At 61.4% G+C, this 15,924-nt stretch overlaps 1 protein-coding gene across 1 annotated transcript; it reads left to right on the top strand.

Annotated features, from left to right (window-relative positions):
• The first annotated feature begins 837 nt into the window (after positions 1-837).
• LIN28A (lin-28 homolog A) lies at positions 838-15,829 on the top strand. Its single transcript, XM_038167263.2, has 4 exons — positions 838-957; positions 1,738-1,916; positions 10,794-10,978; positions 12,080-15,829. The coding sequence occupies exons 1-4, from the start codon at positions 927-929 to the stop codon at positions 12,291-12,293; spliced, it is 609 nt and encodes a 202-aa protein (XP_038023191.1). The 5' UTR covers positions 838-926; the 3' UTR covers positions 12,294-15,829.
• The last annotated feature ends 95 nt before the right edge of the window (positions 15,830-15,924 follow it).

Here is a 15,924-nt window from a genome sequence, read left to right on the forward strand (position 1 = left end):
CCCCACGCAGGGCTCGCACCACGCGGGGGGGGGCGCTGTGCCCCCGCCGGGAGGGGAGAGGAGGCTGCGGGCAGCGGCCGGAAATGGAGGCTGGGGGGGGGCCGCGGGCACTCGCCCTTTGTCCCAGCCTCCGCCCCCCCCCCCGGCCTCAACCCCGCTCCCCGAGGCTCTGGGGCAAGCGGCCTCCCCCCCCCCCCCCCCTCCTATCCACCCACCCCGGACACGCGTGGGTGGAGGGGGCGCAAGGTTGAGGTGCGGGTGTCCTGGAAAAACCCCACTGCTGCCCCCCCCCGCCCTAAAAACCCCTCCGGGGGGCTCAGCCCCGCGCCCGCTCCCCCCACGCGTGTTTTTGCCCCCCCCCCAAGTGGGGTACTGGGGTCCTGCCCCCCAAATGGGTCACATCGCCCCCCCCCTTGACAGGTGGCCTCGCCCCTAAATAGGATGGGGGGGGGTCCTCAACCCCCCCCCCCCCACCACCCCTAAGTTCCCAAATCCCTCCCGGAATGTGTCGCTATTACCGGGGGGTTAATTAGGAAATTAGGATCACGTGGGGGCGGGCTTGGACCAGCGGGGCCCGGCGCCCCCCAGCCCCGCGGGTGGGTCCCGGGGGGGGGGGCGGGGGCCGCTATTGTCTGCGAGAATTTGGGAGCCTTTGAAAAAAAAACCCTCCCGCTCCCTCCCACCCCTATTGTTGGAGTGAAGATGGAGTCAAACCTCTCCCGGCTCCCTCCTGTCGGGGTCTAAGCCGGGCTTTTTTTTTTTTTGGGTTGTGTTTTTTTTTTTTTTCTCCTTTTTTTTTTTTCTTTTTTTTTTCTTTTTTTTTTTTTGGCTGGGGCTGCTACCCTCAAAGCTGGCCGAGGAGGAGGAGGAGGAGGGAGGAGGAGGCGGTAACAGCCACAACTCGGAATTTGCAAGCCAGGGTCGGGATGGGGTCTGTTTCCAACCAGCAGTTTGCAGGTTCAGTTATATTTATTGTCGCAGCCCTTCCTCGCCTCCGCGATTATTAATAACGGCGACAGAGCCCGGCCGGGGGGGGGGGTGAAGGGGGTGGGCGAGGGACCCCCCCCCCCCAAACCCGACCCGCTGAGCCCCGCTCAACCCCGGCGGCCAAGCAGGGCCGAGCGTGGCCACGCTCCTGCTGCAGAGCTTTTGGGGATTTTGGGGGGATTTTTTAAAAGATTTTTGCCACCCCTCCAGCTCCAGGATGAGCTCGGGGCTGGAAGGGGGGGCGGGGGGGGTCAGCTGGGAGCAGGGGTGCAGCGGGGTGAAAGACTTTCCCCGGCGTGGCTCGCCGGGCTGGGGGGCGAGCTGGTGTTTCGGGGGAATTTTTCCCTGTTTTGCATGGTTTGGGTTTATTTTTAATTATTTTTTTTCGTTTTGGCTTTTTAACATTTTTTTCCTCGTTTTGTTTTTTTTAAAACTTTTTTGAGAGGGGGGCCGGATTTTGGGGCTCCCACCCCACACACCGCCGGCAGCGGCTCCCTTTGCTTCCCCCGGCACCCGGCGCGGTCCCGCACACACGTGGAGGCTGAGCCGGTCGCTGCGTTTGGGGGAAAGGAGCTGTATCATATTTTTTTTTATTACTTTTTAATTTTTTTTTGCCTTTTCCAGCCTGCAGGATCCAACCTGGGGCTCCTGCTGCTCTTTCCCCGGGTGGCTGCGGGGCCTGGGTGGCGTCGGGGGCACCCGGCGCTCCCCCAGCCCCAGCTCAGGTGCTCGGTGTGGGTTTCTCCCCAGGTGCGAAGCCGGGTGAGGAGACGACCGGAGACTCCCCCAAGGCCGAAAACGAATCCCAACCTCTGCACGGCTCCGGCATCTGCAAGTGGTTCAACGTCCGCATGGGCTTCGGCTTCCTCTCCATGACCGCCAAGGGCGGCGCGACGCTGGACTCGCCCGTCGACGTCTTCGTGCACCAGGTACGTGGCGGCGAGCCCAGCCCTGGGGTGGGGAGCAAAAGGGGTGCAGCCCCAACACCCCACCAGGGGGATGCTGTGAAGGATTGAGCCCCCCCGTGCTGCCCGAAAAGGGATTTTTGTTGTTATCCCCAATTTTAGGGAGGTGTCCCTGGGGGAATGGGGGTGCCCCCGGCCTCGTTTCCCCAGGGAGAGGAGGGCAGCGGAGGGCAGGCACAGCCCCGTGCCCCCCGCAGCCCCCGGCTCTCTCCGGGGACCGGCCCCGTAAGCTGATCCTGGAGCGATTTCATTTTCTCATCATGGTTCACTGGGGAGCTCGCTGGAGCTCGGAGAGGGGGAGCAGGTGCCCACCTGAATGAAAAGGGGGTGCACGGGAGGTGCTGCTGCTCACCCCGTGGGGGGAAAAGGGAAAGAGCTGCCTTTCCCCCAGGTTGGGGGGTCCTGGGACCCCTGAGCCAGGCAGGGATGCTGGATGGGGCTCTCCTCACCTCATCCTTTGAGCGTGGGGGGGGAATTATCTCTCTGTGTATCTCATTTAGGGGCACATCCCTGGCCCTGTGGGTCCTGTAGGGTAGCGGCGGGCTCGTGTCCGGATTTAACCCGCGCACCTTGCCGAGCGGGGAAGCCCCGCGCGTATCCCGTTGGTGATCCTGCAGCGAGGGGAATCGCAATTTTGGGGCTGTGGCTGCTCCAAGCTGCCTCGCTGGAGGGGGACGGAGCTGCCGTGTGTGGGGGGACCCTGATATAGGGGCTGGGGAAATGGGCTTGGAGCTGGTGCCCCAGTTCAGGGGCCATGGGGCAACGCCGGGAAGGGGTTACGGGGCTCAGCGTGCTTGGAAACGGGGCTGGGTGCTGAGTGTGCCCCGCTGCCCCTACACCAGGTCCCCGCTGTGATGGGGAAAATAGCAGCCGGTGGGGCTGGGAAGCAGTGGGAGTGTAGGAAATGTGGTGTTTTGGGAGCAAACTCACGTGTTTTTGTGCGTACAGCCGGGAGCAGGACGGGGATGGGGGCAGCGCGGTGGTGCCTTGAACGCCGGCTCCGGGGAGCCCCTGGAAGAGCCAGCTCCAGTGCCCGATGCTGACAACGGGCACAAATCCCACAAAAGCGGGGTCCATCCTGCGGGCTGCTGGGCAGCCCAGGTGTGGGGCTGAGCTCCGGGGCTGTGCCTCATCCCGGCAGGGCTCGTCCTGGGATTTGGGGTCCCCAAGGGGCTCCCAGCCGTGCCCAGGCAAGCAGAGGAACAAGGGAGAACCAAATCCCTCTTCCTTCGGCAGCAGCATGGTGAAGCTGCCTTTGTAGGAGCCAAATCCCCCCCCCAAAAAAAACAACCAGATTTGGGGGCGAGGGCTCCAAAATCAGCAGGGGAAAGCTGAGCCGAGCACCGGGTGCTCCCCAGGGGCAGCAAATGGGTCTTTGCATGTCAATGCGGGGCAGCGGGACCGTGCGGGTGGGGGCGAGCCTCCCTCCGCTCTCCCCGGGTTTTATTGCCCCCAGACAGTCTGGTTTCCTGATTGCTCTCACTCTCGTCCCTGTAGGAAAAGAGGGAATTAGCCGGGTGGCTCTGCCACAGATCCCGGGGAGAGGGGAGACCTCCCGGCGTCCCGTTTGCCAGGAACCCCATGCGGGGTTTGGGGCATTCGGGAAACGCAGCGAGCACGGGGCACGGGGTGATTTTGGGTAGGGGGGATGCAGGGCACTGCCTGAGGATGGTGTGCGGGTCCCACCCGGGATGCTCGTGGCACCGTGGGCTTCGCATCCCGTGGGACTGAAGCTGTTTGGGGCTGGGGTAGTGCCCTGAGCACCCTCCGATTCCCCCCCAATTCCCACCCCGCTCGCTCTCGGCACAGGGTCACTGATCCCGTAAAGCGAAGCTGTGGGGTCGCCCCGACCCCTCCTCGGCACCTGGGGAGAGGGACCAGAGGTGGCTCCGCGCCCCGGGGAGGGGGTCAGGACCCTAAAGGGCAAAAGCCAGACCCCGAACACAGCGGGGGATGCTCGGGGTGCTGTGCCCGGCACCGTGCGAGGTGCCCCAAAGCAGCCACTGGGGTTTAGCACCCAGAGCCCCCCCCTCCTGCTCCCCGATAACCCCCGCTCCTTCCCCTCTTCATTTACATATGTGAATGATGACCCACAGGAAGTAATTGTGGGAGAAAGAAGGGAATTGGCCTCTTTAGATCTATTAAATCACTTTATTACAGGAACCAGGTCTGAATGGCCCTTCTCCGCGGGGAGCGCGTCTCCATCTCTCTCCCCCTTTATCTGATCACAAAGAGATTAAAATCTCTGCAGGACAGGAGACTAACAGGGCTCCTCCAGGGCTGCCTTTCCCTCTCATTGTGAGCTAAAAATGAGGCATTTGGGTTCAAATGCCTCCCCTGGACACTGGAGATGGATTCATTTGGGGGCTGTGGGGAGATGAAGCCCGGAGGAGCGGAGCAGGTCGTCCCGGGGATGCCAAGGGCTGAGCGGTGCCCGTGATGGGCTGGGGGTCACCAGGTGGCAGAAATCCAGCTGGTGTTGGTGAAGACCCCAAATTTGCAGCGGTTTTCCCCAGGGATGTGGGACGGGCTCACACTGCTGCTGTGAGCATCGCTTAGGGGAGAGCCGGGCTGCTGGGGAAGGCAAACCTGGAAAAAGGAAGAAGGGGAAATGTGCATGCCCCTTTCCGACATCCCCAAGGCTCGATGCCTGCTGGCTGGAGCAGCAGAGAGAGCACAACCCATCCCCAAAATTGGCCCCGTAGCCCTGGCAGAGAGAGGAAGGGATGGGGCTGCCCGGCCCATGGGGACCTCGCAGCTCCCGGAGCAGCCTCACCCTGTCCCTGCATCCCAGCTCCGTGTCTCAGAGCGTTTCTCCAACCCAAATCCTAAAAGTGATGGAATTGGGGCTTTTTGCTCTCTGATTTTCAGCTAGGAGAGCTGCTGGCTGCAGCTGGGACCTGGGGGTCCACGGGGATTTTTGTTTTCTGGCATCTCGGTGCCATGGTCCCGCGTGTCCGTGGGGGGACACATCCAGGACGTGTCCCTCCTGCCCTGCCTGTATGGGGCCAGCTGGCTGCGTGCCGGCACGGGGAGGGGGCTCCTGGCCCCAGGAACCCCACAGAGGGGGGCAGAGGGGCACAGAGGGGCTCTGACCCCACACGGCTGCACAGGGGATGGGTTGGAGAGGGACGAGGGCTGCTGCCGTGCCCCCAAGCACGGCCGGGAGGTGATGAGATGAGAAATTTTAACAAAAACACATATTTTGAGGCAGCTCCATCCCTGAGCGAGCGCAGAGGTGGGGGGCACACGGGGCATTTCTCCCCCGGGAGCGGGCTCCTGCTGCATGCGCCTAAGTCAGCGCATCGGGGCGGCGATGCCCGTGGGGTTGGTATGAAAAATCCCATTTTTTTCCCACTCAGGTGCGTGGTGCTCCTGCCTCGGCGTGGGGCTGGGCTCCCCCCGGCCGTGGGTGGGCGTCCCGGGGTGCCGCGTGGGTGGCTGCGGGAGCAGGGGGGGGATTTACGGAGTCCCCTCGGGAAGGGCTCCCCGGGGGGCAGCGATGCACTTTGGCCTCTCCGCTTTCAGGGGGGGAGGGGAGGCGAGAGCAATGGCTCGATTTAATTCGTTTTTATTTTAATTTTTAATTTTTATTTTATTTCAATAACCGCTGGGCACAATCGCGGCGCGTCCTGGGAAGGGGAATTCCTGGGAACGCGGTGCCCGATGGCGAGCGGTGAAAGAGAGCGGCTTTATTCCTGCCCTGAAACTCCCTCAAGTTGCACACAAAAAAAGCCTCCTGTCTCTGTCTAAAGATTAACTGATGGCTGCAGGCACATCCCTTCCCCCATCCCCAGCTCTCTCGAGCCCCCAGGGTGACGGGCAGGGAGAGAAAACACCCTTAAATGGTCTCCGAGATAAAATGGCCCAAATGAATGGGATTTCTCCCATTCTCTAAGGCACTGGCGCGGAGCTGGGGAGGGTCAGGATGGAGCCGGGGTCTTCGCCAGCCCCTTCCCCTGCTGCTCCAAGCTCTGTTTTTTTCCTTTTCCCCGTTTATTTGCTCCTAAAAATAACCAGGACAAAGCTGACCCCGCCGAAGGAAGGGGTGCTGCCGCTCCTGGACGTGTCCCTGCTTTAATAGGGGAGTATGAAATTAAGATGCAGCAGCTGATCCTAATTAGCTGGTGCTGGTGCTGGCCCCCTCGCAGCACCAGGTGCTTGCCTGGGAAGCGTGCAAGGGTTTGGCAACCTAGGGGCAGGTAAAAACCCAACGGAGAGAGCTGAGGGGGTGGATTTAAGGCAGGCAACGGGTGTCTTAGACCCTCAGTGGGTGATTTTTTTCCCCCCCAGAATTAATCTGGTGTTTAATTTTGCTTGCTTACGGTGGAAAATTAAGGGAATACATGGTTATTTTGGCAGGAACGTGGCTTTGTTTTGGTTTTACTTGAATTAGAAGAAAAAAATCTTTGAGGGATTTTCTCTGGATTGCAGGAGGGAGAGCCTGGAAAATCCCCAGTAGGGTTTCGGTGAAATCCCCCGGGCTCCCTGCGGTGGGGTCCTGCGGGCATCTCCCCCTGCACCACCCCCTCCTGCCAGGCTGAGCATCTGCCCCGAGGTTTGCACTGAGGGCTGGGCAGCAGGAGATGATTCCTGCTCCGATTCCTGCGTGTGAGCCCCAAAACAGCCTCAGTAGGGTCGCTGAGCTCCGTCCTGCAGCGCTGGGAAATGGCAATTTGGGAAGGGCGAAAGGGCTTTGCTCAGGGGACGGATCCTGCCTGGGCTGTGGATGCCGTCCACATTCCCTGGTGCCCCTCTGGCAGAGCCCAGCCTGGCCACAACGTTCCCAAAACTGCTCCCAGGCTGGGCTGAGGCTGCCCCATCCCACTGGGGCCACGGAGCTGGGCAGGAATCGGTGCCGTGCCAGCCCAAACTGGGCGAGTGTTAGCCCAAACAGGGCGAGTGGGAGCCCTCTGCATGCTCTCTTACTCCTGGGATGGGAGCGAGGAAGGGGCAGCTCTGTGCTGAGCCTGAGCCCCGTGGGACTTGGGGCTGCGTTGAGCCCGATCCTAAAACAGGCACCGAGGTGTGTGCAGCCAGTAGGGTGCAGTGCCCCCGCTGCGGGATCCAGGAGGTCTTTCCTGACTGCGAGGGGGAAACTGAGGCACGGGCTGCCCAAAACACCACAGCCAGCTCAGAGCACAGCCCGGCCATCCCCTGGCACCGCTCGGTGCCGTGCTCGCGGTCCCGGAGCCGCTCTAAAGGCATCACCCCAAACCCAGCTCCTTTTCCCAGAGATTTGAGTTGAAAGCGTGGCGATTCCCCCGCGCAGATAAGGGCGAGGTGCAGCGGCCGCAGCCGCCCGAGGCCCCTCCGGACACAAAGATGGTTTGATTGAGTGGCCGGGGCCGGCTGGAATAAACGTCCCCTTGTGTCGCGCTGGGGCGGCCACGGGGACAATGGTGACCCCGGGGCCGGCCGAGCCCCTCCAGCACCCAGCGGGGTTGGGGAGGGGGGCAAAAAGCGGAGCTTTTTTGGGGTTGGGGTGCTCCAGCCCCAAGGGGAAGCGGCGTTAATGATGGGGCTGCCACGGGGGGGGGTCGTGGGAGGGGAGGGAGAGGAGGGAGGAAGGTGCCCACGGGCAGGTGGGGAGGGGGAATGGGTGAGGTTGGGGTCTGCGGGGGTGTGCTGGGGCGGTGGGCAGCGCTCGGCCGCTCACGTGCTGGGTCTTTGTCTGTGGGAAATGCCAGTGGGGTGCGGGATGGGTGGGGAGGGGGTGAAGGGCCCGTGGGGGGGGCTGCGGCGCCACTTGGCACCACGGGGAGCTGGGCCAGCACCGCTGCTGCTTCTCGCCCCTCTGGTTAACTCTGAGCCCTAATGATGACAAGCGAGATCCCCGTGAAATATGCCTTAAAACACGGTTTTATCGTCAACGCTTTGTAAGCAAGAGCACGGGGTCATCCTACACCCCCTGTCCCCAAACCATCTCCCCGAGACCCACCCGTGGGGTGCGGGACCCGGCACTGCTGCGGGCACGGGGGCAACCGCGGCGCAGCACCGGGCTTCCAGCCCCCGTGGCCAGCGCTGGGGGTCAGTGGGGCCGCGTCCATGCCGGCCACCCTTCCTCCCCCCGCCGTGGCCTGGAACTCCTGGAATTTGGCCGGCTTGAGCTCGGCCGCCGCCGGCCCTTTGTTCTCGCTGGCCGGCCCCGGTGGCTCCCAACCCAAGCCCTCCCCTGCGCTCCCCCTCGCCAGCATCCCCGGCTCGCTCCGAGCCCCCCCCCCTTCCTCTCTTTATTTTTTGGGGATGGGTGTGTGTGTGTGTGTGTGTGTGTGTGGAGGCCTGGGAAGGCTCCCGCTTTGTGTGTGGTGTGGGCCGGGGGGCTCTGGGCCCCTTCCTTTCAGATGCAGGAGGTATGCAGCTAATTCAATGGGCTGCAGTTTGATTACCTATCTGATAACAGAGGAATGCCAGCAATGTGTGTGTTTTGGGAAGGGGGCAGGGGGATGCGCAGGGACCACCAGCCACTCGCAGCTCACTTCAAAAGGCCGCGGCGGGGGGAGAGCTGGGGCGCCCCGGTCGCTGCCCCCCTTCTTCCCCGGGGAGAGGGCGTTTCCTTTGGCCTTTTGGCGGAGGGGGCCGGGGGCCGAGGAGGCGGTTGTCATCCTCGCCCGCTGCTGGAAAATAAATCGCTTCCCCATCATGTTGCGGCAGCTTCTGCCCCAGCCTTCCTCCTCCTCCTCCTCCTCCTCCTCCTCTTCGGTCCCCCCAAAGCGGGGCGATGGCAGGGAGCGGGGTGGGTGCTCGGAGTGGGAGGGGTGAGGAGCGGGATCCCAGCACCCAGGGGTGCAGCAGCCCCCAGGGAATGGTGCCAGGGTCCCCCCCTCGCTGTGGCTCAGCTTTGTCCCGGAGCACGGGGCCGAGCGCCTGCGAGTTTTCATCGCTGGCAGTGTAAACACAGCTGGGCCGGGGCCGGGGCTTTAAACACCCCGCTGGAGGCTGCCTCGTGTCGGGGCTGGTGCTGGGGAGGCGCTCAGCATCCTCCCGGTGATGCTCAGCATCCTCCTGGTGATTTGGGGCACCAGGAGGCCAGGCTGAGGCTGGGGAGTGGTGCATAGGGGTGCTGAGCGTGGTAGGGTGCTCACCGGTGGTGGGACTGCCTGGAGCAGCACCGTGAGGGCAGAATTTGTCCCAGCGTGTCCTCATCAGGGACCCCGTAGGTTAAATTTTGGCTGTTTTGGCAGCGTCAGGAAGCAGAGGTTTCTGGTGAGCTGTCCCAGCGTGTCCTGGCCCACCCCCAACCCCATGGGCTCTGTCCCAGATGGAGCCAGCCTCCGGGACCAGTGTGGGGAAAGCCCCCCAAGGGGTTTGGGAAAGGAAAAGGGGGAAGGAGGAGCAGCTTCTCCAGCTCTGCTGCGCTTTCACTTGCACGTGCCCATAGATGCTCGCGCATCCTCCACGATCCCACCAGAAAAAACCACCCTGAAACCCCAACGGCTCCATCTCCTCCCTCCCCGCTCTCCTGCGGGGTGTCCCCACGCGGGTCCCGGGCATTTTTGCAGGGTGAAGAGGAGGAGGAGGAGGGAGAGAGGGAAGGCGGCGGGGCTGGGATGGGCAGCGTGCCCGCGGAGGATCCCTGCGGGAAGCACGGGGGGGGCACGTGATGGGAACGGGGCAGCCCATGAATGGGAGATGCTCCATTCATAAAAGCAGCGTCCCCAGCTTCACGCAGCCGCGCAGGCGTCGGGCTCTGCCGGGAATCCCAGCCCGGCCAGGCTGGAGCTGCTCCTCCCTCCGCCAGCAAATCCCCCTTAACTCTTTGCTCTCGTTAAGGCTCCGCTAACGAAGCTGAGCCAAACCTCTGCTCCAGCAGCTGCCCGGGATCAAGCAGGAGGGCAGGAGGTGCTGAATGCATCGCCCAGCTTCCGGTGAAGGTGTCCTAAAATGGACGGGGCTTGGGGAAAGCAGAGAGGATTTTTCCATCCTCTCTCAGCCCGTGTCTCTCCAAACTCGTTTGTTTTCAGTGCGCTGACCCCCGGGGCCGGGAGATGCCCCCGGTGGTGCTGAGCCGGGGCCAAATGGCTGCTTAATTGCTTTTAAAGGGCTGGAGCCGCAGGGAGCTGCTGCATTTGGGGTCACCCTCCAGCCCGGCAGCTTTTGAAGGATGCTCAGGCAAAAGCGGCACAGAGCTGGGGTGAGCTAAGGCCAGGGGAGACTCGGATTTTTGGTAGCAGCCCTGGCACATCACGTTGGGCAGCTGCAGCCTCTGGGCCCCGGAGAAAAGCTCCTTATTGTTCCGGGAAGGGAGCAGGGAGGGACCAGCAGACGCCGCCCTAAGGGCCCCAATTCCTACCCCTGTGTTGCATCCCCTGTGGTTCAGCCACGATTTGGGGCAAAACCTCCCGGACTCGCTGCAGGAATGTGTGCAGGGGGCTCAGGCTGTGTCTCCCTCGTTCTGCCTCTCCATGGGGAGGCGAGAAGGGCCGCACGTGCAAAGCCTCCAGGTCCTTTTGTCTTTTTAAAATGAAGTTTTGCAGCTCCGCACGAGCATCCCCAGCCCGTGGCATCGGGAGATAGCAATGGGCAGTGCAGGATGGGGGGGAAAATGGGGCTGCAGCACTGACAGCCAGCGTTTTGCAGCACACCCTGCTGAAATTAGGGTCAGAGCTGGCTCTGGTGGCCCTATTTTGTTGAGCAATGAGCCCAACTTGGCTGCGTGCCTCAGCCCCACATCATCCAACAGATGAAGGTGCAGGATTGAGCTCAGTTCCTGGTGTCTGCACCCTTGGGTGCGGGCACAGGGGGTATCAGCAGCCCTGGTGCTGTGGGGTGGGGCTTGGGGTGTGCTGGGGATTGGGGTGCCTTGGTTTGGTGCTGATCCCTGTCCTCTCCTGCCCCCAGAGCAAGCTCCACATGGAGGGTTTCCGCAGCCTGAAGGAGGGCGAAGCTGTCGAGTTCACCTTCAAGAAGTCATCCAAAGGTTTGGAGTCCATCCGGGTGACCGGCCCGGGGGGCGTCTTCTGCATCGGCAGCGAGAGGAGACCCAAGGGCAAGAGCCTCCAGAAACGCAGATCGAAAGGAGACCGGTAAGGGGTGGCCAGGGCCTGATCCGGGGCTGCTTCGGAGCCCTGCGGGTGCCAGGAGGTGCCTGGAGCCGGGCTACATGCTCAGCGTCCCCCTCATGTCCCCGTTGTCCCCAGGAGGCTGCCCCATGCATGGGTGTGAGCCAGGCCGGGGCGGCCCCATCCTGCCTGCTTGGGGCAGGCGAGCAGAGCCAGGGGGCAGCAGGGCACGGGGTGGGCAGCAGCCCCTTCCTCTGGGACGGCGGCTTCCTCCTGCGCTTAATGAGCGGCAGATGCAGCTTGGTGGGGAAAGGGCAAGGAAGCTGAAGGGAGAGGGCAGAGGTCGGGGACACCCCGGGCTGATGCTCCCCTTGTGCGCTGGAGCTTCGGCCGGCCGAGCCGGGCAGGGGTAATTTTCCCTAAGACAAACCCTTCCCTGGGGGAAGGATGTGGCCGGACGTCCCGGCAGCATCTCCCACGGTGAGGCTTGGGGCCCCTGGGCGAGGTCCAGCGATGCTGCCCTCTTCCCCAGCTGTTTGCCCAAAGTTTGGGTTTTCCAGTCTGCTGGGAAGGAACCGGGGAGGAGAAGCGAGGAGCAAATGGTTGTAGCCATCCTAAAATGATGCAGGATGAGGAACGGGCACCAGGCAGCTCCTGCTCCCCACCTTGTTCCTGCATGAAGGGGGCACCTGGGGGTGCGTGCTATGATGGCACGGCCTCGGACAAGCCGCCCTCGGGGCTGTCCCCATGCTGGTGGCCCTGGTCCCTGTATCTGTCCTCCCAGTTGGGGCCTCCGGCCATGTGGCTGCTTGTTCCTGCTGCTCTAAATGCTGGTGGCTTGCACCGTGCAGGCTGGCAGCAACCCAAAATGCAGGATTTGTAGACACAGGATCCATAACCGCGGTCATGATGGAGAGGTGTGTGCCCCCAGTGTCCCCGTTTTTGTCCCCACACGGTCATTTTTGGCACGTGGGTTTGCTGCCATCTCCTGGGTACCAGCAGCACCACTGGGCCAGCTCCAAACCCACCGGGGGAGCAAACCCGGGGCCACCACCTCCCTCGGGGCGGCGGCGACCCCCTCTCTTTTTTGTTTCTCCCCCTCGAATCTCTCTCCTCCCCTCGCAGATGCTACAACTGCGGCGGGCTGGACCACCACGCCAAAGAGTGCAAGCTGCCGCCGCAGCCCAAGAAATGCCACTTCTGCCAGAGCATCAGCCACATGGTCGCCAACTGCCCGGCGAAAGCGCAGCAGTCCCCCAGCTCGCAGGGAAAGCCTGCCTACTTCCGAGAGGAGGAGGACATGCACAGCTCGCCCCTGCTCCCCGAAACCCGGGAATGATGGCAGGCGGCGGCGGGGGCTACCACCGGGACGGAGAGGCTTTGGCAAGGCAACGGGTGGCCACGGGGGCCAGGAGGAGGGAGCGGGGAGGGGAGGCGGCAGCCCCTTTTCCTCCCCGCAGCCCGCTTTTAATTGGGGTGGCTCCAAAACTGGTGGGGGGAGCGCTCGGCGCACCTCTTGCAGGGGAAAAAGGAACACGTTTGCTTCATCTTTATTCTCCACGAAGCCGGGCAGGAGGGTCCCCGGGAGGAGGAGCAGAGAGGCAGCATCTCAGGGAGGCTCTCGCGGCTCCCTGCTCCCCCTGCCCCGTGCCCGGAGGAGGGAGGGACGAGGGCGGCAGAGCTGGGGGACACCCACGGGCCGGCCCCGCGGCTCCCCCAGCTCCTCGCTCGCAGGTCTCCCCGCTTCCAAACCCCGGAGCTGGGCAGCGGGAAGGCTGCGAGGGCTGCAAGTGCTTAAGCCAGCTGCCGGGGTTTTGCTGGTGGTGTTTCCCTTGGGGAAATGCAACCCAGCCGGGGCTCCTGCACATCGGCTCTTCCACGTGGAGCAAACCCACACAGGGCATGAATACACCTCCTGCCCATGCCGTGTGCCAGAAACCGATGGCCCCTGGGCTCAGCCTGCCCAGGGACAGAGGGAAAAGGGGACCAGGGTGTCAGCAGCTGCTCTCGTCCCTCCCCGCCGCCCCCCGGCCTTGCCTTTATTTATTGGCCCCGGTGACAATGAATTTTATAATTTTATTCTCCCGGGGCCGGCCGCCCCCTGCCCGTGCCGAAGCCAACACCAAGTGAAAGCTGCACTAGGATGTGCGTGGATGACGTATCTTTGGGTTTGTTTGTCGTCTTTTTTTTTTTTTTTTTTAATATAAATATTCTGTTTTTTGTATTTTTGTATATTTTAATCTTTAAGAAAAAGGAAAAAAAAAAAAAAAAAGAGAGAGAGAGAGAAAGGACCTAATTCCTGCAACTTATTCTCAGGTATTCGAGCAATCTCAGGGATAAAATGCCTCTGTAGCCCCGTGCTGGACAGAGAGGAGGGTTTTTTCCTAACAGCACAAAGATGTGACAAAGTTTGTATTGGAAGCGTAGATCTACCTCACTGGATGTTCGCTAGGTGGACTCGACGTGTTGTTGAGCTTTTTGGTTGTGTTTTATTTTTTATTTTTTTTGGTATGTTTGGGTTTTGTTTTCTTTTTAACTGTATTTGAATAGTCTCTTTCCCTTCCCTGCTGGACTGAGGAGGAATTGGGGTCTGTCGATCTGTGCGCAGGGATGGAGACGCCAGGCAGTGCAGGGGCAGGGAGCAGCTGCTAGAGCCCATGTTGGCTCCCCAACTCCAGATTTTCTCCCAGCCTGGTGGCTTTTGAGGACTGTCCTCCACTTCCCTCTCCTGTTTACATCCCCCTCCCCGCCGTCCCGATGGGAACGCTCCTGTCTGCCCCGGGCCAGAGTCCCCCTTGTCACCTGCAGGCTGGGACGTCAAACAGGCTCCCAGCAGGCTGGTGACACGGGTCTGGGGACCAGAAAGCCAGGGTGGGGGTCCCAGGGCAACGTGGTGAGAGCTGACAGCAGCCAGGGAGGGTGTTGAGAGACCGAGCGTTGTCCCGACTCCCTGCCCTCGCTCGTCCCCAAACTGGGACCTGCTGGGACAAGGGACCTGGTGCCAAGTTCTGGCACGGGAGGTGCAACGGCTCCGTCTGCTCCCTTCCTGGCTTCCCCCAAATGTCAGCTCGTGATGGTTGGGGAAGCTCTGGATCCCTGCTTTCAGGCCATTGACACTCCACTCCAAAACCCCGGGGCTGGCCGGAGCCTTCCCAGGGAGGGCATCTTGCTGTGCTGGCATCTCAGGATGCGAGCACGGTTCCCACTGTTCTTTAGGTAGCGATAGGTTTAGATGTGGAGCAGGGCTGGACCAGGTGGAGAGGATCTCCTCCAACCTCGCCAGCAGGAATCACCACAGGGACTTGCCGAGGCTGCCAGAGCCTGGCGTTCCCTCCGAAGCTTTGCTCAGCCCCAAATCCACCCCCTGCTCCCGAGGCTTGCGGGGATGGAGAGCGGCTCCCAGCTGAGCCTGCCCTGCTCCAGTAGTTCCTATGGTGAGGTGGTGGTCTCTTCTTGGGAGGGTGGGGGAAGGACCTCGAGTTCTCGACTAGCGATGGGACCTAGACAAAGCCACTTCAGGGAAACCGCTTTTGTCTGAACGGGGTGAATGCAATAGGGCGCACCAGGCTGCGCGTCTAACCCTGGGCTTCGGTCCCGCTGCGGGGGCTGCTGGCCCTCCCGTGGCACCTTGGTGGTGCCGGGGAAACGGCTGCCCCCCGGGTCTTGTATCTGTCTTGAAGAATCGTGTAGGATCTTTCCCCCTCGCCCCCCAGTTTAATGGTTTTGGTGATTTTTCTGCTAGATGCCTAGTACGTGTAAATATCTCTGTAAATCTTTCCACTTTCTCTCAGTATTCTTGATTATTGTTTACAAAAGTAACAAGAAAAAAAAAAAAGAAAAAAAAATGAAAAAAAAAAAATAGCCAAAGCATCTAATAGGTTTTGGACCAGGGAGACGGGATCTTCTCTGTGTACTCTGCCTTGCCACTCTGTGTGGGGATTTGACTTCTGTAGCCATCCCTGTCCTAGGCTAAAGCAAATAGCGAACGGCTTAGCGAATCACTCAGGTTTTCCCCAGGGCCACTGTGGCCCCGGGACCCCAGAACACAGGGATTTTTATCTGTAGAGGGAAGCCACGCTGGAGAAGACGGGCTCGATTTGCATCTTCTCCTTGCGTTTGCCCGTTGTGGGTTCTTCCCGGGTCTTGACAATAATGAAATAAATTGCTGCATCATCACCCACCCTGCCCATGCTCGGCTCGCAGGCGCTGGGCACTATGCATTAGGGGACGGTGGGTCGCGGGCGGAGGAGGCTGCACACTCAGGGTCCTGCTGTAACGGGGCATTTGAATGTATGTGGAGAAATGTCCCTCCCGAGGTGGCGGCGGTGTCCCCCCCCCCCCCGGTGTTAAAAAGCCTTTGAGTCGCAAGATTGTCTATACGAGCAGACGGAAGAATGTAACTCCATGTTTACTGCTAGCAACCAAAGCTTGTTTGTGTCAAACTCTTTGAATTTGTATGAAGTGGGAGGGAAGGGAGGGAGGGATGCAGGGGGAAGGCTGCGTGCGGCTCTGAGGAGGTTTCCTGCTGGAGGCCCTGCAGCGAGAGCCGCAGCTCCTGTCGCTGCAGGGTTTTTTTTTTTTCCCCCCTCCCTCCTTTCATTTGTGTTTTTAATTTTTTTTAATTACCATCTATGTGAAATGTGTTTTTTTTTTCTGGAAAAAAAATAAAATAAATAAAAGACCACGGGCAATGGCTGCTGTGTGCGGTTCCTCCTCCCTCCCCTCACTGAGGGGCTGGGGGGGTTTGAGGCTCTCAGCCCCAAAAAGGGGCTGGGAGTGGGGGGGCACCAGATTTTGGGGGTGAAAACCGAACCCCAAGGACCCTCACACGCCCCAGGGCCGGCCTGAAGCCTCCCCACGCCCACCCTGCCCCCGCCGGGCTCCCCTCACGGCCGCCTCCCCCCTCCCCTCATGGCCGCCCCCATCATGGCGGCCTCCCCTCCCCCCTCCTCCTTCTTCCCCCCCCCTCC

The sequence above is a fragment of the Anas platyrhynchos genome, chromosome 24 (assembly GCF_047663525.1).
Source record: "Anas platyrhynchos isolate ZD024472 breed Pekin duck chromosome 24, IASCAAS_PekinDuck_T2T, whole genome shotgun sequence".
NCBI lineage: Eukaryota > Metazoa > Chordata > Aves > Anseriformes > Anatidae > Anas > Anas platyrhynchos.